Source organism: Montipora foliosa, chromosome 1 (assembly GCF_036669935.1).
Source record: "Montipora foliosa isolate CH-2021 chromosome 1, ASM3666993v2, whole genome shotgun sequence".
Classification (NCBI taxonomy): Eukaryota; Metazoa; Cnidaria; class Anthozoa; order Scleractinia; family Acroporidae; genus Montipora; species Montipora foliosa.
This window is the reverse complement of record NC_090869.1, coordinates 30,601,642-30,618,557: the sequence shown is the minus strand read 5'-3', so window position 1 is coordinate 30,618,557 and position 16,916 is coordinate 30,601,642. Positions and strand designations below refer to the sequence as shown.

At 40.3% G+C, this 16,916-nt stretch overlaps 1 protein-coding gene across 1 annotated transcript in view; it reads right to left on the bottom strand.

Moving 5' to 3' along the window:
- LOC138012703 (NFX1-type zinc finger-containing protein 1-like) overlaps nucleotides 1-16,916 on the bottom strand; it is a 36,105-nt gene that overhangs the window by 12,570 nt on the left and 6,619 nt on the right. Inside the window, 2 exon segments of the mRNA XM_068859565.1 lie at nucleotides 503-4,109; nucleotides 4,604-4,702. Coding sequence (XP_068715666.1) covers nucleotides 503-4,109; nucleotides 4,604-4,702 — 3,706 coding nt within the window.

The following is a 16,916-nucleotide window of genomic DNA, read 5'->3' as shown; positions in this document are numbered from 1 at the left end:
ACAAAAAGCACCTTCTCACTGTTAGTAACAAAGCAGACTTTGCTGGTGACCGCATGGAAGATCCCTCAATCGTGACCACAGTCCAATTATCGCTTGTACTTCTCACCGCACTGAATTGGATCCTCTTTCTTTCGACTCTTGATTCTTTTCGCATGCTCACATTGCATGGTAATATTAATTTCGGCCGCACACTGACACTTTTCTCTGCATTTCTTTGAACATGGATGTCCACAATCAAGAACTTTCCCGCAGTTTTCTTTGCACTGACTGTACACCATGGTATCAATAAAGCATGGTAGCCTTGCTGTGTCCACATGAAAGGGATTTATTGCAAATAACTTAACACTTAAATGTGCACTTCTGCCCACATTCTTCAACACAAGAATGCCCACAGGGAAGCATTTTTCGCATTTCATCCGACAGGGAAATGTTTCAGGTTCAACACTGCACGGTATTTTTTGTTCATGACCACATTTGGGGACTACTTTGATCATTTGGTCACAAGTTGTGAGATGGTGACACGTTCGAGGGAATATTGCATCCTCCAAATGGATTAAAGTCACTTGCTTTTCTTACAAGAGTGACGTTGTTGTGTTTCGTACAAAGAAGCTGCAGACTATCAGCGATGCCATGTTTTGATTCTAAATCATTGCAAACCTCTTTCCACAAATCAGACTTGTTTTTCAGTAAGCTGAAGTTTCCAATGCAGTAGAGCCCTTTGCGAGCACGTGAGAGTGCCACGCAGACTCTATTGGATTCAGCAAGAAAGCCGATGCGACCCTCTGTGTTACTTCGCACCAGTGAGAGAAGAATGATATCATTTTCTTCACCTTGAAAGTTGTCAACTGCACAGACCTTCAGTTCCTTAAAAGCTGATCGTGGCAATTGATCTTGGAGAAGAAGCAACTGACCAATGTACATTGTTAGAACTGTGATCTGTGTTTCCTTGTATCCTTGTAGTAGAAGATATTTGCAAAGTGCTACCATAAACTGTGCCTCATGATCGTTAGCATAGCTCTGTAAACCGCTTACCATCCTCTCAGGTTGTTTGTGGTCAATGAAAAACAAATTGCGGCACATACCAGATATGTCTTCAAAGTTGTTCACCGATTCATGGTCAACAATTTCGTGGTCATAGATTCTCTTTGTCAGTGCGGCTATTTCAGGGCGCATTCTGTGTTGTACGGATAAACGTTTGCATTCCATTTTGTTCATTGCCATCCGCTCAAACAAAGAGACCTCCAAGTTGTAACTTTGTGCTAATTTGTAGACTGCAGCTTTCGGACGTAGTTGTTTGTGATCTCCGATAAGAATGGTGTGCTCTGTATTTGGTGTAAGAGAAGTAAGAATATGGGCTTCCATCACTTCAGCAGCTTCTTCAATGACAACAATTTTTGGAGCTACGTTTTTAAGCACCGAAAGGTATTTAGCTGCAGACGTTGTTGTCATTCCAACTACGGTAGCCTTACGTATGACTTCCTCCGCCTTTTCAAATGAAACTGCCTCTAATTCTGTACAAAGTAGTTTATATTCTTTTTCATTTGTCCAAACTTCTATTCTGCAATGTTCACGGTAGTTCTCAACCCAGCAGAGATACAATCGCAGTCTTTGTAGTCGTTGTAAATCCCAGATATTGTCGACACACATCATCTCTGCAGTGGTCATCGGTGTTTCCTTTTTAAGATCATTTTCTACTCTAGAAATGTCAGCAGTAATCATTTTCATTCTTTTTGGTGAATTTGGGCTGCCGCCGTGTTCCTCGTTCTCTTTCTTTTTGTGGCTCTTGACGACTGTCCATTCTTCATCTTCGTCTTCCTTCGTTGCTGATTGGTCTTGTCCTTGAAAAAGGAATTTACCGTTGTCCTCTGAAATTGACTGCCGGAACTGTTCCTCAGTTTGACTGAAGCTTCCATGATATTGTGAAGAACCGGTGACTTTTTCTATTGTAGGGTCATTCAGGTCTATCGCAAGGTTTACGCTTTTGTTGTTATCACCTACATACATTGACGCTTCAGCCAAAATGACCCCTTCAATACCTTTATGTGAACTGTTTTCTGGTAGGACTGACCCATCTGCCACTTGTTCATTCTCGTCTTCTCCTTCGTCTTGCATACTCTGATTCCAGGAATTCACCAAATGGTTGTCGCAGAGCCACAGCCTAAAAGCGTTTTCTGGTCTTTGGCTCTTGTTTGCCACGTAATGGGGAAATATCGCATTAGAAAGCTGGTCTGCGTGTGTGAAATTCATCATTTCCTCTAAATCATCAAATTCCAAGAGTGGCAGTTCCAACTTTGCCTTTGCAAGATTTTTCTTCCACTTTTTAATCTCGTTGACATGTTCTTCCATCCGGGTGCAGATGTCACGGTATTTGTTTTTCAGCCTATTACTTCTGTCGGTGAATTTTTTTAAATTGCAGTCCTCTAATTCAACGCTTTTGCTCCGGGTTCCAACACGAATTATTTCTCGTTTGGGAAGGAATTCCAGCAGCTTTTCCAGGAACTGATCCAGTGCGTGGTTTGTGTAACATATCATCAGCATTGGTGAGTTGTGCTGAGGATCCCATGCATTACGGTTTTCAAGTAAACATCTTACAATTTTAGTCCCAACGAACGTTTTACCAGTCCCTGGAGGACCCTGAATGACAGAGAATTCAGTTGTAATTGCTGTTTTCAGCGCTTCTAATTGAGAAGTGTTTAGGGGAAGTGCCTTCACTGGAGGCCAGGCTTCAGGTTGCAAAACAGGTACTGCAGTGGCCTTCCATTCATCTGAGACATCGAGGGCCTTGCTGAGATCATAACAAACCGGCTGCTGGGAGTCATTACGTCTTAAGTATTTTGGTGGATCGATTTCTTCACTGCACTCGACCAAGTATTTTTTAAATGGCAAGGTTGGTCCATTCAGTTCCTTCAAACCTTTAAGAACATGACGGTAGGTTTCAAAATAGGTAGGAGACTCGACCATTTGGTAACTGCAATTGCAGATCTCAATGTCCCAAACATCTTGGTCTCCGATAAATTGAATTCCAATTCTGCCCTCTTTCAGTTGCTCTTCATCTCGTTCTACAACAGTTGCGAAAAGCATCGTCTTGAAATTGTCTTGTGAAAGACAAAGAAAGGTGCCGTATATGAGTCGTGAATGACTCCATCTGCTGGTGTTGAATCTAGAAACATCAATTTGTACTTGATGTATTATACCGTAATTCTTAAATTGCTTACCGGAGATTGTAACACTAGGGTAATATTTTATACCAAACTGAGTTCGTTTTTGTCTTGGTATGTTTAGGACCAGTTCGTGAATACCCTCCCTCAGTGGCTCAAGAAAGTCTTCTCGAAGCAATCGAAACTGGACGTCGAGGTAATGCTCCGCATCCTCATATCGCCCCTTTATAATATTCGTGCGCAGGAAAGGTCTTTCTCGACTCGTAATTTCTTTGTTTGTTGGACAAATCGGTATGTCTCTAAAATCATCTGTTGGCTTTTGTCTTGCTCTGTTGGTGTAACGTTTCCCGAGCCTTTGCCTTTCATCTTGGATAATATTATCTCTGGCTTGCTTAAAAGCATCCCACTCCTTTTCCACCTTTTCTCTTCTTGTCAAATCCGAACGATCCAAGGCCCTTTTCAGCACGTCATATGGAATTTCAGCATACGAGCTAGGGAAATGCGTCAAGTAAGTCGAAAAGAACGTAATGAGACATTCAAAAAACTCTTGCCTAAAATCTTTGTCATGTGTGGTTGTTGATACTTGAAAACAATCAAGTAAACGGGGAATGTTCACTCTCAGGAATGACGAGCCTTTTAATGCAGCAATAATCTTGTATTTTTCCTCACTTTCTGGAGCCTTGCAGACTACCGCCAGCGTGCAAATTAAATCGGACACGAATTCATCGCTGCTGTGCTGCTGCTTTTTAGATCTTATAAGGAACTTCAAATGAGCCATCTCTTCATTCAGCTTACGGACCACCTTGATAGCATCCTCCTTCTTCAAGGATTTGAGGTCCAAAGAGGGACTTTTTCTATGGAACGGTCTACCAGACGATGGCTCTATTCTTTGTTGTGTCAATAAATTCACTGAATCAGCTCTTTCTTCGCATTGTTCTTGGTTTCTTTTAGCTGCGACAAAAATCAAAAGCATTTCAAGCAAGAATAATTTCGTTAGTACATTTGATCATTCACGTAGGAAGCAAGCACTCATAAAAAATGATACTTAACAATATTCTTATAGCGTTGTGCCCACACATTGCCAGCTTGCATTGCTTTGAAGGACTGCCCGGGGAAACATCAAAGTATTTACGTCCCCTATTCTTTTTGATCAGTCCTTATCCAAGGAGATTACAATGTTCATCTGCAGATATCATTCAGCAGAATGACATCCCTTTGTTCTCAGTATTTTAAAGATCCTGATTGTCGCTTCAGCCTTAAGCAAAACCCGACGCCCAACACAGTAATCTGCGACTCAACCAACTGAGCTTACCGGTCGAAATAGAGCAAGATTTGAAAGCGACGGGAAACTTAGTTAGGTTGTGTTTCAGTTTTTGAAAAGCGAAATTAGTAATGGAGGTAATTGCTTCGCAGAAATGCGATGACAAGGTTATTCGTGTGCTCACCTAACGGTTTGCCTCTGCCAATCAATGATGTCTTGTGGTATCTCTCACGTTCCATTGAAGCTCCACGCACCCTGCCTTTTTCGGCTTGTTTTGTCGTTCCTGCCAAAAAAGGGATTCATAAAGTTTTCTATGTCTTTTCTGAGAAGTGTAGCAAAGCAGCCCTCTAATTCACAAGTTTCTCGGCCTTTTAATTATGTTAATTTTTTAAAGTCGCATTTCGAATTAGTTGTTCGTCTTGTTCGTAGTGAATGCTACAATCACGGTCATAAGTCGTTGGAACACCCACCCCCTTTCCTCCCGTTCAATGTTGGATAGCGCAATGCACCCAAAGTAACTGTTCAGTGCGTTTTAGTTTCTAAACAACATTGAAAAGTGGGAGAGGGAGGGATGCTCGATTAAAGCCGTCGGTGTACCAACATTGTGTCACTGATTGTCTGTACGTGATAACGTGTAAATTTCATGTAACGAAACATGTCAGTCAGTACTGGAACGTTCGCGTAAAGATGGCTGTTCCAACATGCCACGTTTTTCGCCTCTTAAATAAAGAATAAAAGTAATAGGGGTATATGCTGTTCCCATAGTATTCAGCTTATTAACCATTTCATGATCCAAAGATTTTGATTTGTTAAGATGGTTTTTAGAGGATATGTCTCCGCTGATATCAGAGCGACAGTCTTTCAACTGCGAAGGAACACTGATATGAGCCTTAGAGCCATAGCAAGGGCATGCGGAATTTCACCGACTTCAGCTTGTAGGATTTTAAAAGGGGGAATCCGGAGAATTTCATCTTGCCCAAAAAGAACGGGACGCCCGCAAAAACTAACTGCCCAGCAACAACGTCTCCTGATTCGAAACCTTAGGAAACTGAGAAATGAAAATCCCAGTTTTTCTCTCAAAGATTTAATGCAGGAAAGTGGGGTGAGCAGCGAAGATGTTGCTGAGAGAACAGTGAACCGCTTACTTCAACGCCAAGGATTCCACTATTTGCAGACGCGAAAGAAAGGACTATTGACTAAAGATGATATGCCAAGGCGAGTTACATTTTGCAATGTAATGAAAACAATAATTATGATGGCGACGTTTGGACGAGGCAAGTGGCATTTTACTTGGATGGGGTCTCATTCGCTTTCAAAACGAACCCATTAAAAGTGGCAAGGGCGCCTAAAGCAAGAATTTGGAGAAAACGAGGCGAAGGATTAACGTTCGGATGCACAGCAAAGGGCAGTAAGGAAGGAACTGGCAGTAAGCTAGTAAAACTTTTTGTAGCTATAACCTATAGTGAGGGGGTAGTTCTTTGTGAGTCATATGATCACCTAACGGGTAATTTTTTCGCTACTTTTATTGAAAAGCATTTCAATTCATTATTCCTTAAGGCGAACAAAAATGGAAGTAGGTTGTGGCTGCAAGATGGGGATCCTTCACAAAACAGTAGAGCTGCAAAAAGAGCGATGGAGAATTGTAACTGTGATTTGAGATTCCTCCCAGAAGTCCAGACCTTAACCCTATCGAGAATTTCTTTCCTTTAGTGAGAGTACGACTAAAGGATGATGCTTTACAACTGAAAATAAGTAAAGAAACCTTCGAAGAATTCAAAGCCAGGGTAATACGCACTATTTACAGTATTCCAGTTAATATAATAAACAAAACTATCGCTTCAATGCCGCAGCGCCTTCAACAGATTATTGATAAGAAAGGTTGTCGCATGGAATATTAAACAGGATACAAATTTTCTTAATAGATAAAGATATCTCCTCATGTGAATTAGCAATGTAATGTTGAAGTATCTTGATATAATGATGTACAGCCTAAAAAAAGATCAACACCAGTAATATTAAGGGAGTGAGGAAGGTTGTAATCTGTTTTGAACAGGTTATCATTGTAACCCGTCGAAATTGATAAAGACAAGTACTGTGATAACCTTTTAAAAACTCATCGGTTTACAATGGTAACCCGTTGTTTATTGCGTAACAGTATACAGCGGAAATCATTATAATGTACACTGAAGTGCTACACTTCTTAAGTGTGTAATTTTTTTTTTTTAAGGAAAATAAATATTTACTCATTGCTTTTAATATACTGCGTTTGTAATTTACTAGTGATTTTGTTAAAGTATTTGGGAGAAGGCTACACGCAGAGTAATAAAACGTGGCAAATTAATGGTACACTGAATCAATGTCATGATTGTTCATTCTAATATTAGTTTAGCGAAACATTTCCCACAAGGGCTCAAAACGACTTGCTCCGACTCCGGTATCTGAGCATACATGGTAAAGACACGCCATCTTACGGACATCATTTGTGTTTCTATATCATCTACCACAACCCTTTGCAACGATTTCACTTTTAGAAGTACAGAAAATTGGAGTGTCCTTCTCTAATACTATGTCTTGCGCATAATGGGTCTTGGGCGCCGAAAAGTGAACTGGCCGTCCCTCCAACAGTAGCAACATATCTTGCCATGGTAACACTTGAGCAGACCAGCAAAAATCATTTAAAAATATTATTTCGGCTAACTCTGCGCCTACCCAAGCAAATGTTGTGCTCGCCAGGTTTCAAAATGTTCTATAAATAACTGTCAATGGATTTAATAGAAATGTTTTTCCACAATTGGCTGGGCCTTTGAGAAAAATGTTACGGTATTTTCCTCTTCCTTTTTCCAATAGTTCGCGCATAGCAGAAGAGAAATCATCTCGCGCGATGCTGTTTCTTGGAAGAATATTCAGTGCAATATGCAACCAACGGCCGTCACAATTTTCTGCACAATTTCCTTCCAAAGCTTCTTGGAGAATTTCCATACGCGACATTCCGCCTTAACGTCTCCTCAGATTGTTCAATCTCCCACCCCGTCCTGATTGCTTCCTCAACTGCTTTTTTCCCTCGGTTGACAATGAATTGTGCCAGATCTGTTTTCCCTTCCATTTTCTGTCTCTTGGCAAGTGCAAGGAGTTCCAAGTATGTTTTGATACCTTAGGAGACAGCAATTTCGGAAACGTCAAACATGGTAAGACGCGGTTGTCGTTTTCGCTTTTTAGAAGACGATCTTGTTCCAGAGCTTTCTTCGCCGGACTCTTGGCCTTCAATTTCTTGTTCGTGTTCCCTTTCTGCAGCTATAGCCTCGCTAGCAGTTGTTGTCGCAGGTGGAGGTGTGTTCCAAAGATCAGGGTGATTGGAAGACATCACAAGATCGTTATCCTCCTTGATAACATAACTCCATGCAGTGTAATAGTTCACATGACGATTCGAGAAATGGACATTAATTCCGTATCGTGTATGAATAAACTGCCGAACCGACAACCATCGTCTTGGTCTTAGAAGTTTAATGGCCATATGGAAATGAATTCCTCCTGTTTGATGGAGCTCGAGACAACACGCCCATTGCTGAACTGTTGATTCGTTGGAAACTTGTCGTAACTGAAAGGCCTCTAAGACAATTTCAGCAAAACGCTGTTGAGAAGATACTTTAGCAGTATCAGCTTGACTATACGTTATAAGGTAGACACGTCTTACTTCTCTTACTCCTAATTCTACTTGTGATGACTGTTCAACTACAGTGCTATCCATGTTTCTATGTTTGAAAGCCAATTTTCATTACTGTAATCAAATCTCAGACCACCTGCGATGTGACGCGACGCGTTGCTACGTATTGTAGCATGATGCGTTGCTACCTTTCGCCATGCGTTAAAACCAACTCACGTTTATTTACGAAAACATGTACTTTACAAAAAGTCAGTTCCTTACCAGTGGTATTCAGTGCTTCCAAAGGCCATAAAATGGTTGCGCAAATTCATTACAACATCAAAGGAATACACATTGGATATCTTCAGACGTACAGCAACGTGACATGATTAATTTAAGGTTAAACGATACTTTATTCAATAATACAATCACAGTCATAAGTCGTTGGAACACCCACCCCCTTTCCCCCCGTTCAATGTTGGATAGCGCAATGCACCCAAAGTAACTGTTCAGTGCGTTTTAGTTTCTAAACAACATTGAAAGGTGGGAGAGGGAGGGATGCTCGATTAATGCCGTCGGTGTACCAACATCGTGTCACTGATTGTAGGAACAGGGTAGCAATGTTCAGTGATTCAGAGTCAGAACTGTTTATCACTCAAAGTAGTTTTAGCGGCAGCAGGTCAATTGACCTTTCGGAAAACAACTTTGAATCTTTATTTGGGGATGCAGACAAGGAGATAGCAGTTGACAATTTCAATTTACGCACCGAGGATCTTTTTACCGACGTTTTTACAGATAAAGAAGATTCCGGCCGAGGGATCATTACTGTAAGCGACAAGGAAATTCAGGTGAGGAATGAAGCAAGAATACCACAAAACACTAAAAGGGCAACTTCATGGAGTACACGAGTTTGGGATGACTGGGTTACGGAGCGAAACTTGTTACCAATAAATGACAGCGACACTTTCGTGGTAGCTCCAAACAGTGGAATTTTAAAGACACTGTGCAATCAACTGTCTGAAAAGCTGGGTGCGGCTTTGATTATTTGAAGGGAAGAGCAGGGCTCATGAACAGCTAATTTAAATGCGAGGAGATTATGTCTTAATATGCAAGTGGGATAAGTCACTTATCCCCCTTGCATATTAACACATAATCCCCTCGCATTTAAATTAGCTGTTCATTAGCCCCGCTCTTCCCTTCAAACAACCAAAGCCGCACACAGCTTTTCAGACAGTTGATTTGGGGGTTATGTAATATATTCCCCCCGAAAAGAACAAAGGAATCCGAGCTCATGTAAAAATAAGTAAAGTAAACACCTAGAATTTTAACATATCGTTTAAATTCACAAATATCTAGTTCTAAGCTACTCACAGTCAATCTTAAGGCCAGTGTGTGTCCCGAATAAATTAAGATAAGACCGTCTCGGACGAAGGTTGTCATATAGTCAGCAAAATTTACTAGTTTTATTTCAATCCCCCCCCCCCCCCCCACCCCCCAACTGTTATTTTTTTTACTCGATGATTGTTGCGGATGGATATTGCTAACAATTCGAGAACTATAATAAAAAGAGATGGCGATAAAGGATCACCCTGGCGAACTCCTCATTTAACCTGGAAGGATGGTGTGAAAAAGGCATTGTTAACTACACAACTCGTTATATTCTTGTAAAATGTCCTGATACATGTTATGAAGGACGCACCAAAGCCAAAAGTTTCAAGAGATTTAAAAAGAAAGTCCAACCTAAGAGAGTTGAATGCCTTTTCGAAATCGACGGCAGACATTATGTCTTTACATCCCTTCATTTCCGTAAAGTCCATGACATCGTTAATTGTTCTAACGCATCAAAAATTGTACGTCCTTTCACAAATGCATTTTAATCGCGATGTAATATGTATGGTAGGACCTTTTCTAATCTTTTAGCGATAGCCTTTGAGCCTATTTTTACGTCTACATTTACAAGAGAAATTGGTCTCCAGTTTTTTATCAGTCTTCTGTCCCTATCCTTTTTTTGTATTAAGGTTATAACAGCTTCTTTTAGTGACTTTGAAAGTTTGCCGTGATCATGCGAGTAGTTTAATGAGTCTACCAACATATTACCAATCTCTGGCCAAAAAAAAAGATAAAACTCTTTGGAGAGTCCGTCAGTCCCAGGGGCTTTGTTATTTTCAAAAGTAGAAAGGACTTTATAACATTCAGAGTATGTAAGTGGCCATCACATATTTTCCTCATATCATCGTTTAATTTCGGAATTGTTAAGGAGTCCACCAAGAATGGGCAGTGAGTAGCAGCAGTCTGAATCCCTGTCTTTTCGTCATAAAGATCCGAATAAAAATTGTGAACTTCATCTAATATGTTATTCGCGTCTGTTATCTCTGCACCCTCTGAGTTTAGCAGCCTCCTAACACAACTTTTCTTTTTATTATGATTTTCTAAGTTAAGGAAATATTTTGTATTCCTTTCACCTTGTTCATACCACCTGGCGCGCGATCGAATTATCAACACCCTCACCATATAATTATTGTATTCTCTGTCGCAAACCGTTTTGCAGGCTTCAAGGTTTTCAAGGTTCTCAGGAGAAGGCGCCTCTGCAACTTTTTCCTCGCATGCCCTTAGTTTGCCTTCAATTTCGTCAATCTTACTTCTTCTTGCACTAGCTTTTACTTTACTATATTTAATACTATCTTGACGAATCTTATACTTGATATAATCCAATTTAATTCTTAAATCTTCACAAAAGCTTATTTCTTCTAGCCATAGAGGAAAGTTGTCGCGCATGCTCTGGACAAAAATGGGATCGTCTAGGAGACTGTTGTTAAACTTCCAGAAGGAGGGACCTCTGGGCTGGTCAGCCATAGAATCCACCTCAAGAACGATAGCGGAGTGATCTGATTTGATGCTAGTAATAATATCAATTTTGGCTACATCGTCCCGGAGCAAGTCGCCAATGAACCAGTAGTCCAGTCTCCTTTGGATAATAGGTTTTCTTTGATGGCAAGTGAATTTTTTACTTTTTGGGTTAACATATGAACTCTCCAAATATCTACTAGGTCATACTGTATAAGTAAATCTTCCAAAACCTTAACTAATTCTTTCAAAGAAGTGTTCCCACCCGAGCAATCTAAAGAAGGTTGCAAGGCAACATTGAAATCTCCCCCAATTACAAACTTATAACTGGACTCCCGGAGTTCCTCAACGGGAGTAAGTTCAGATAAAGCCTGGAAGAATGAGGATTGATTTGACGTTTTATTTGGCGCATATATATTTATTAAAAGAAAAGGGGTGTCTTGAATTATTGCTTCTAAGATCAGATACCTGCCTTCATTGTCAACACGTGACGATATAAGCTTGAAGTCTAACGACTTATGAACAAGGATAGCCACACCACAGCTATGAGTAGAACCATGCGAAAAGAAAAACTCACCGGGCCATTGTTTTCTCCAATGATTAGCAATTTCAACCGTGCGATACGTTTCCTGTAGAAAAGAAATATCTGCGCTCTGATTAATCAACCAATTAAGTACGTATAGACTTTCTTTTTTTGAATGCACGAATACCTCGAACGTTTAGCGAGATGGCTTTGAACTTTAAGTTGTTGCGATCTGCGGTTGCAATTTGCGGTATTTAAAACTGGTTGCATGGAAGACAAAAGCTATCACTCCCAACAGGACAGTTGAAATCAGGTGAACCAAAAAGTGCGAATATATAAGAGCATTCAAGAACACACGACGCTTAATTATAAGAAATTTAAACGTAGCCATTAAAAAAAGACTGTTGAATGCTACGCTAGATTGGGTCGACCTCACTCGAGAAAAAAAAACATTCGTTAACAACAAGTATAAAACATAAAGTAAGTTACGAATACGAAAAACCATTAGTCGATATGGCGCTGGCCAGGTCATTTTTGTAGGTTTTGCATTTTTCAAACACTGTGAAAGTGTTGAAATGGATTCGAACGCCATTTAGACACTGAATTTGCATATAGGGGAAAAATGGGAAATTATAATACGTTGTGAATGGGTTCCAAAAAGGCATATTCGAGTGTTATAGTGTTTTGGAAATTAAATAAATTACGGATATTGGATTATTTTAGATATTCAGGTACATTTTCGAAACTAAAACGTTCACCGTTGATGTACAAGTAACAACCTCTGACTTTTGCCTGAGTCATATTATGCTCATTGCGAGCCTTCATCATCGCCTTAATTAAGACCTGGCGTTCCTTTTGAATGGCCCTCGCGTAATCTTCTGTGATATATGCGTCTCTGTGTACACTCGATTCCTTAATCTTACCTCTCTTTGACCAGACCTTGTCTCGATCTTCACGACAGACAAACCTTGCTATAATGGGCCTGCATCTAACTCCATCTCTCTTACCTATTTGGTGAACTGCATGAAATCTTAATTGGGAGATATCTAAACCAAGGTCTCTTCCAATGGTGTCACAAATGCATGTAACCTTTTTGCAATCTTCACCTTCATGTCCCTTTATATTAGTACATCTCAGGTTCTCTCTTCTAGTGTACTGTTCAAGGGTTATATTCTGTTCCACTGCTTCTTTCAGGGACTGTTCCAAATCAGTTATTTTCGCCATTAAAACTTCCATTTCCGAAGAGCGTTCTTCTGTTTCCTTCTTGAGTTGTTCCTTAAAGGTATCGACTTCGTCTTGCGTGAAATTCAAACTATTTTTGAGGTCTTTTATAGTACAGCTCATTTCTTTATTATCCGATTTGAATTCGCTTCGTAGTATGTCTAGATCACCATGTAATCTGGCAAGACCCTCAGTGACCAATCTTTTTAGGCATTCGATCGACTCTTTCAGTTCTCCATAGAGATCGTTTTCTGCACCAAGATCCTGACCAGCCATTTCTTCTTCGTTTGCCGAAGAACTCGAGCCAGGTTTTGAGCGTTTTTTTTCCCATATAAACTTGAAATACTGCATTAAATTACTGACGATGCATTTGCTAATACTTCTATAAAATAATATAACTACTTAGCGTCCTCACAGTATTGTTCTTTGGCTTAGAAATCCATTTATTAAGCGAGCGCTAAAAACAGAGTGTGAACGCCATGACAGTCGGCCCAATCCCCCGTCTTTAGAAAAAATGGCTTGTGCATATATACACATAGAAGTTAAAATATATTAAAAATAATAATTATTATCCATATGCTACTTTAAAAAGATAGGTTCAAAGACAACGCTTAAAAACAACGCAGCAAAAAAAAAAAATTTTTGTCCATATGCTACTTTAAAAGGATACGTTTTAAGATGGCGCTTGAAAGCATCAGTGAATTCCGGAGGTTCGGGTCGGCAACCTGGAATGATCTGTCACCCAATGTAACTTTCGTCCTTATTGATGGAGGCGCGAGCAAAATTCCTCTAGTTGAACGAAAGCTATAAGCCCCTTGCGATTTCAGGAGAACAAGCTGAGGTCTTGGATGTAAAGAGGGGCTATGCCATGTATAGCCTTAAATATAAACAGCAATACCTTGAAATGGATACGCCGTCGTATCGGCAGCCAATGCAAATCTTGCATTAACGGCGTGATGTGGAAATAACGTGGTCCGTGGCAAACAAGCCTAGCTGCAGCGTTGAGAACGCGCTGGACCTTGCTCAGCTGACATGCAGGTATGCCATACAAAAGGCTACTACAATAATCAATGCTCGATGTCACAAAGGTGTGAACTAAGGTTTTAGTCACCTCCAGACTAAGAAATTTCCTGATGCGACTGATGTTGTGCAGGTGATAAAAACGCTGCATTGCAGAGTTTGTTAATATGAGTTGACATCATTATTGTGGAATCCAACCAAGTAACGAGATTTTTAACAACAGGCTGCGAGCTTACTTCAGGGCTTTCGACTCCAGATAATATTTCTAATATCAACCTTAGTTAACTGCTGTCTAGTACCTAGAAGTAGAAACTCTGTCTTGTCATTGTTCAATAACAACCGATCGTTGATCATCCAGTTTCTCAGGTCCGTGATACATGCACGCATATCTTATACCGCTACTTCAGCGTCATCTGGGGTGTTAATACTAAACGCTAGATACAGTTGCTTGTCATCAGCATAACAATAGATGCTAGGAAGGTGACGTCCAACTATCTCAAATAGCTTGGTAGTGCAAATTGTGAAGAGAAGTGGGCGCAGACAGGAGCCCTGTGGGACGCCTTGTTTGAGTGGAAAGATGCCCGATAAGCCACCATTAACTCCCACACGTTGTGTTCTATCAGACAAGTAAGATGCCAACCGGTCAAGTGCACTTCCACTCACACCAAACCTCAATCTCAGCCTTTCAAGCAGAATGTCATGCCACACAGTGTCAAACGCTGTGCCAAGATCCAATAGAACCAGAAGGATGACCTTCTGTGCATCCATATTCATTAAGATGTCATTTTTAAGCAGCGCAAACTCAGTACTATGATGTTTCTTACACGCCGAATGGAGCATAGAATGAAGGGTCATTAACCGTCATTTGGTCCATCAGCTGATCACCGGCGGCTCTTTTAGATAATTTGGAAACATAAGGCAGGTTACTAACAGGCCGGAAGTTCTTATAAGCAATGTCGAGACCAAATCCTTTCAGCAAAGGTGAGATAAGAGCTTCACGCCCGTTCTCTGTAAACTGCCCTGATTCAAAGGATAAGTTGGCCATCGATGTGAGCACCGGTAACAAAACATCGAGGACTCGAAAAACCATGGAATTAGGCATTGGATCTAATTTAGAGAGTGTTGCGCAGGCAGGGGATTTAGATTGAACTGCGCAACTGCATTCATTAACAGCGCATGCGCAGCCACCCTCTGCAATCGCACAGTCCAAAGTCTTTGAAGACTGAAGAGCATACAATGACCTGTTTATTCCGTAATTTTTCTTTTTTGCAAAGAAATTGCCTAAATTATTGGCCAGGTTGTTTGGCAGTATGTTATCCGGGAAGGTGACGTCAGACGGTACACACAGAAGTGATTTGGTTGTATGAAAAAGCTTCCTCTGATCTGAGCCACTATACGCAATCAAGTTCGTGTAGTAATCGCGGCGTGCACAGTTCAACAGAAAAGTTGCGTAATTTTGCGCGGATTTAAAAGCGCAGGTCCTGTCATTTCCTATCAGCATTCCTTCTTGCCCGGATCGCACATTTTATACTATATATACATACATACATACATACATACATACATAGTTTATTTAATGATGAAATGAATCATATATGAACTGCGGACATGAAATCAAGTGAAGCTATGATCTTCGCAGTTATGAACACAATTTTTACAATTGCGTAGAGAAGCCTGAAAATTTCAGGACTTCAACGGGGTTATTATTCAGGATGCAAGAGCCTAATTTACAAAAGATATCTTGAAAGGTAAGTTAAGAGGTCATCCCTATGTTGATACTCCCCAACATAAGACAAGCAAAAAGTATTTTGAATCTCTTGAAAAGGAAAAACTACAGGTGGACCGCATGAAAACATGTATAAACTATGTACAATAAAAATATAAAACATGGAATTGAAAATTATTTACCAAAGATTTCCGTACTGATGATCAATAAAAGCGATAATTATAGTTAACTAATGAATACTTAAAAAGCGCTTCAGTGCACTCTTAACATCTCACTTGGATCATTGCAACTCTCTCCTTTCTGGACTTCCAAAATATCAGCTGGATCGGCTTCAAAAAGTCCTCAATGCCCCAGCAAGAGTCATCTGTCTAGTACCCAAATTTAATCACATCTCTCCTTATCTAAAAGATCTTCACTGGTTACCCGTAGAGCTTTGGATGGAGTTTAAAATATTATTACTTGTTTTCAAAGCATTAAATGGTATCGCTCCACGTTATATCTGTGATCTCATCAGGAAAAGGGCACCAACCAGAAGCTCCTTGAGAACCTATGACCTTTCTTTGTTAGAGGTGCCTTGAACAAAATGCAAGACTTTCGGTGACCGAGCATTTGCTTTTTCTGGTCCATCCAAGTGAAATAAACTTCCATTAGCAATTAGAATGGCCCCGAACGTAAGCTGCATTTACGCTACAGAAATTCAGCACGTGTCGGCAAGCGAAGTAGCACGGATCGGCTAAAAATTAGCACGGGCCAAAGGCGTTTACATTTGTTTATAACCGCATTTTATCCGCGCTCTTTTCTGTTTACCACAGTCATTTGGCACGGCTAACTTGAGTCAAATTTTCTGAGCCCTTGTACGTCTTGGTCAGTGACAACAATTGCTTTCAAGCGCAAAATGATTTCATAAGAAAAATTTCCAACATGGCGACCATCATGCTTGTCCTCTCAAGATTGCACCAGGGTGAACGGGATGAACTCGGGAGTTTAATAAAAAACAATCAGATACCAAAAGGAAAACGCAAGAAATTAATGATGTTGCTGATAGCAGTGGCTATCTATGCTACTTTACTCTCTAACCAGTTTCAGTGGCAGCCGCCATTTTACCTTGTTCTACCCATGCGCAATGTTACAAATGTTTGGTGAAAATTGAGGCACACGGCTCGGATGACTGTTTACACTGTACTGGAATTCCAAAATAATGGCTTGGTGACCTTTTTTACCAGTGCTCAGACCACCTCCCGAGTTGGTCCGAGCACAGGTAAAAATCGAGCACGGCTCTGGTTCAATTTTAACGTTTGCACTGCAGAAACCACCCGAGCCGTGCTGCTTCTTTGGGTACACAGATTTGAATGTAAACGGGGCTTTAGATACTTTTAAGAGACACTTAAAGGCATTTTTATTTAAAAAAGCATATGACACTTAGTTACGCCCAGAGTTTTACATATTTTATTTCTTACATTTCTATTTGATTGATTATTCTTAATTTTTTATATTTTATTGATCTTATCTGCATTTTCGTTTTA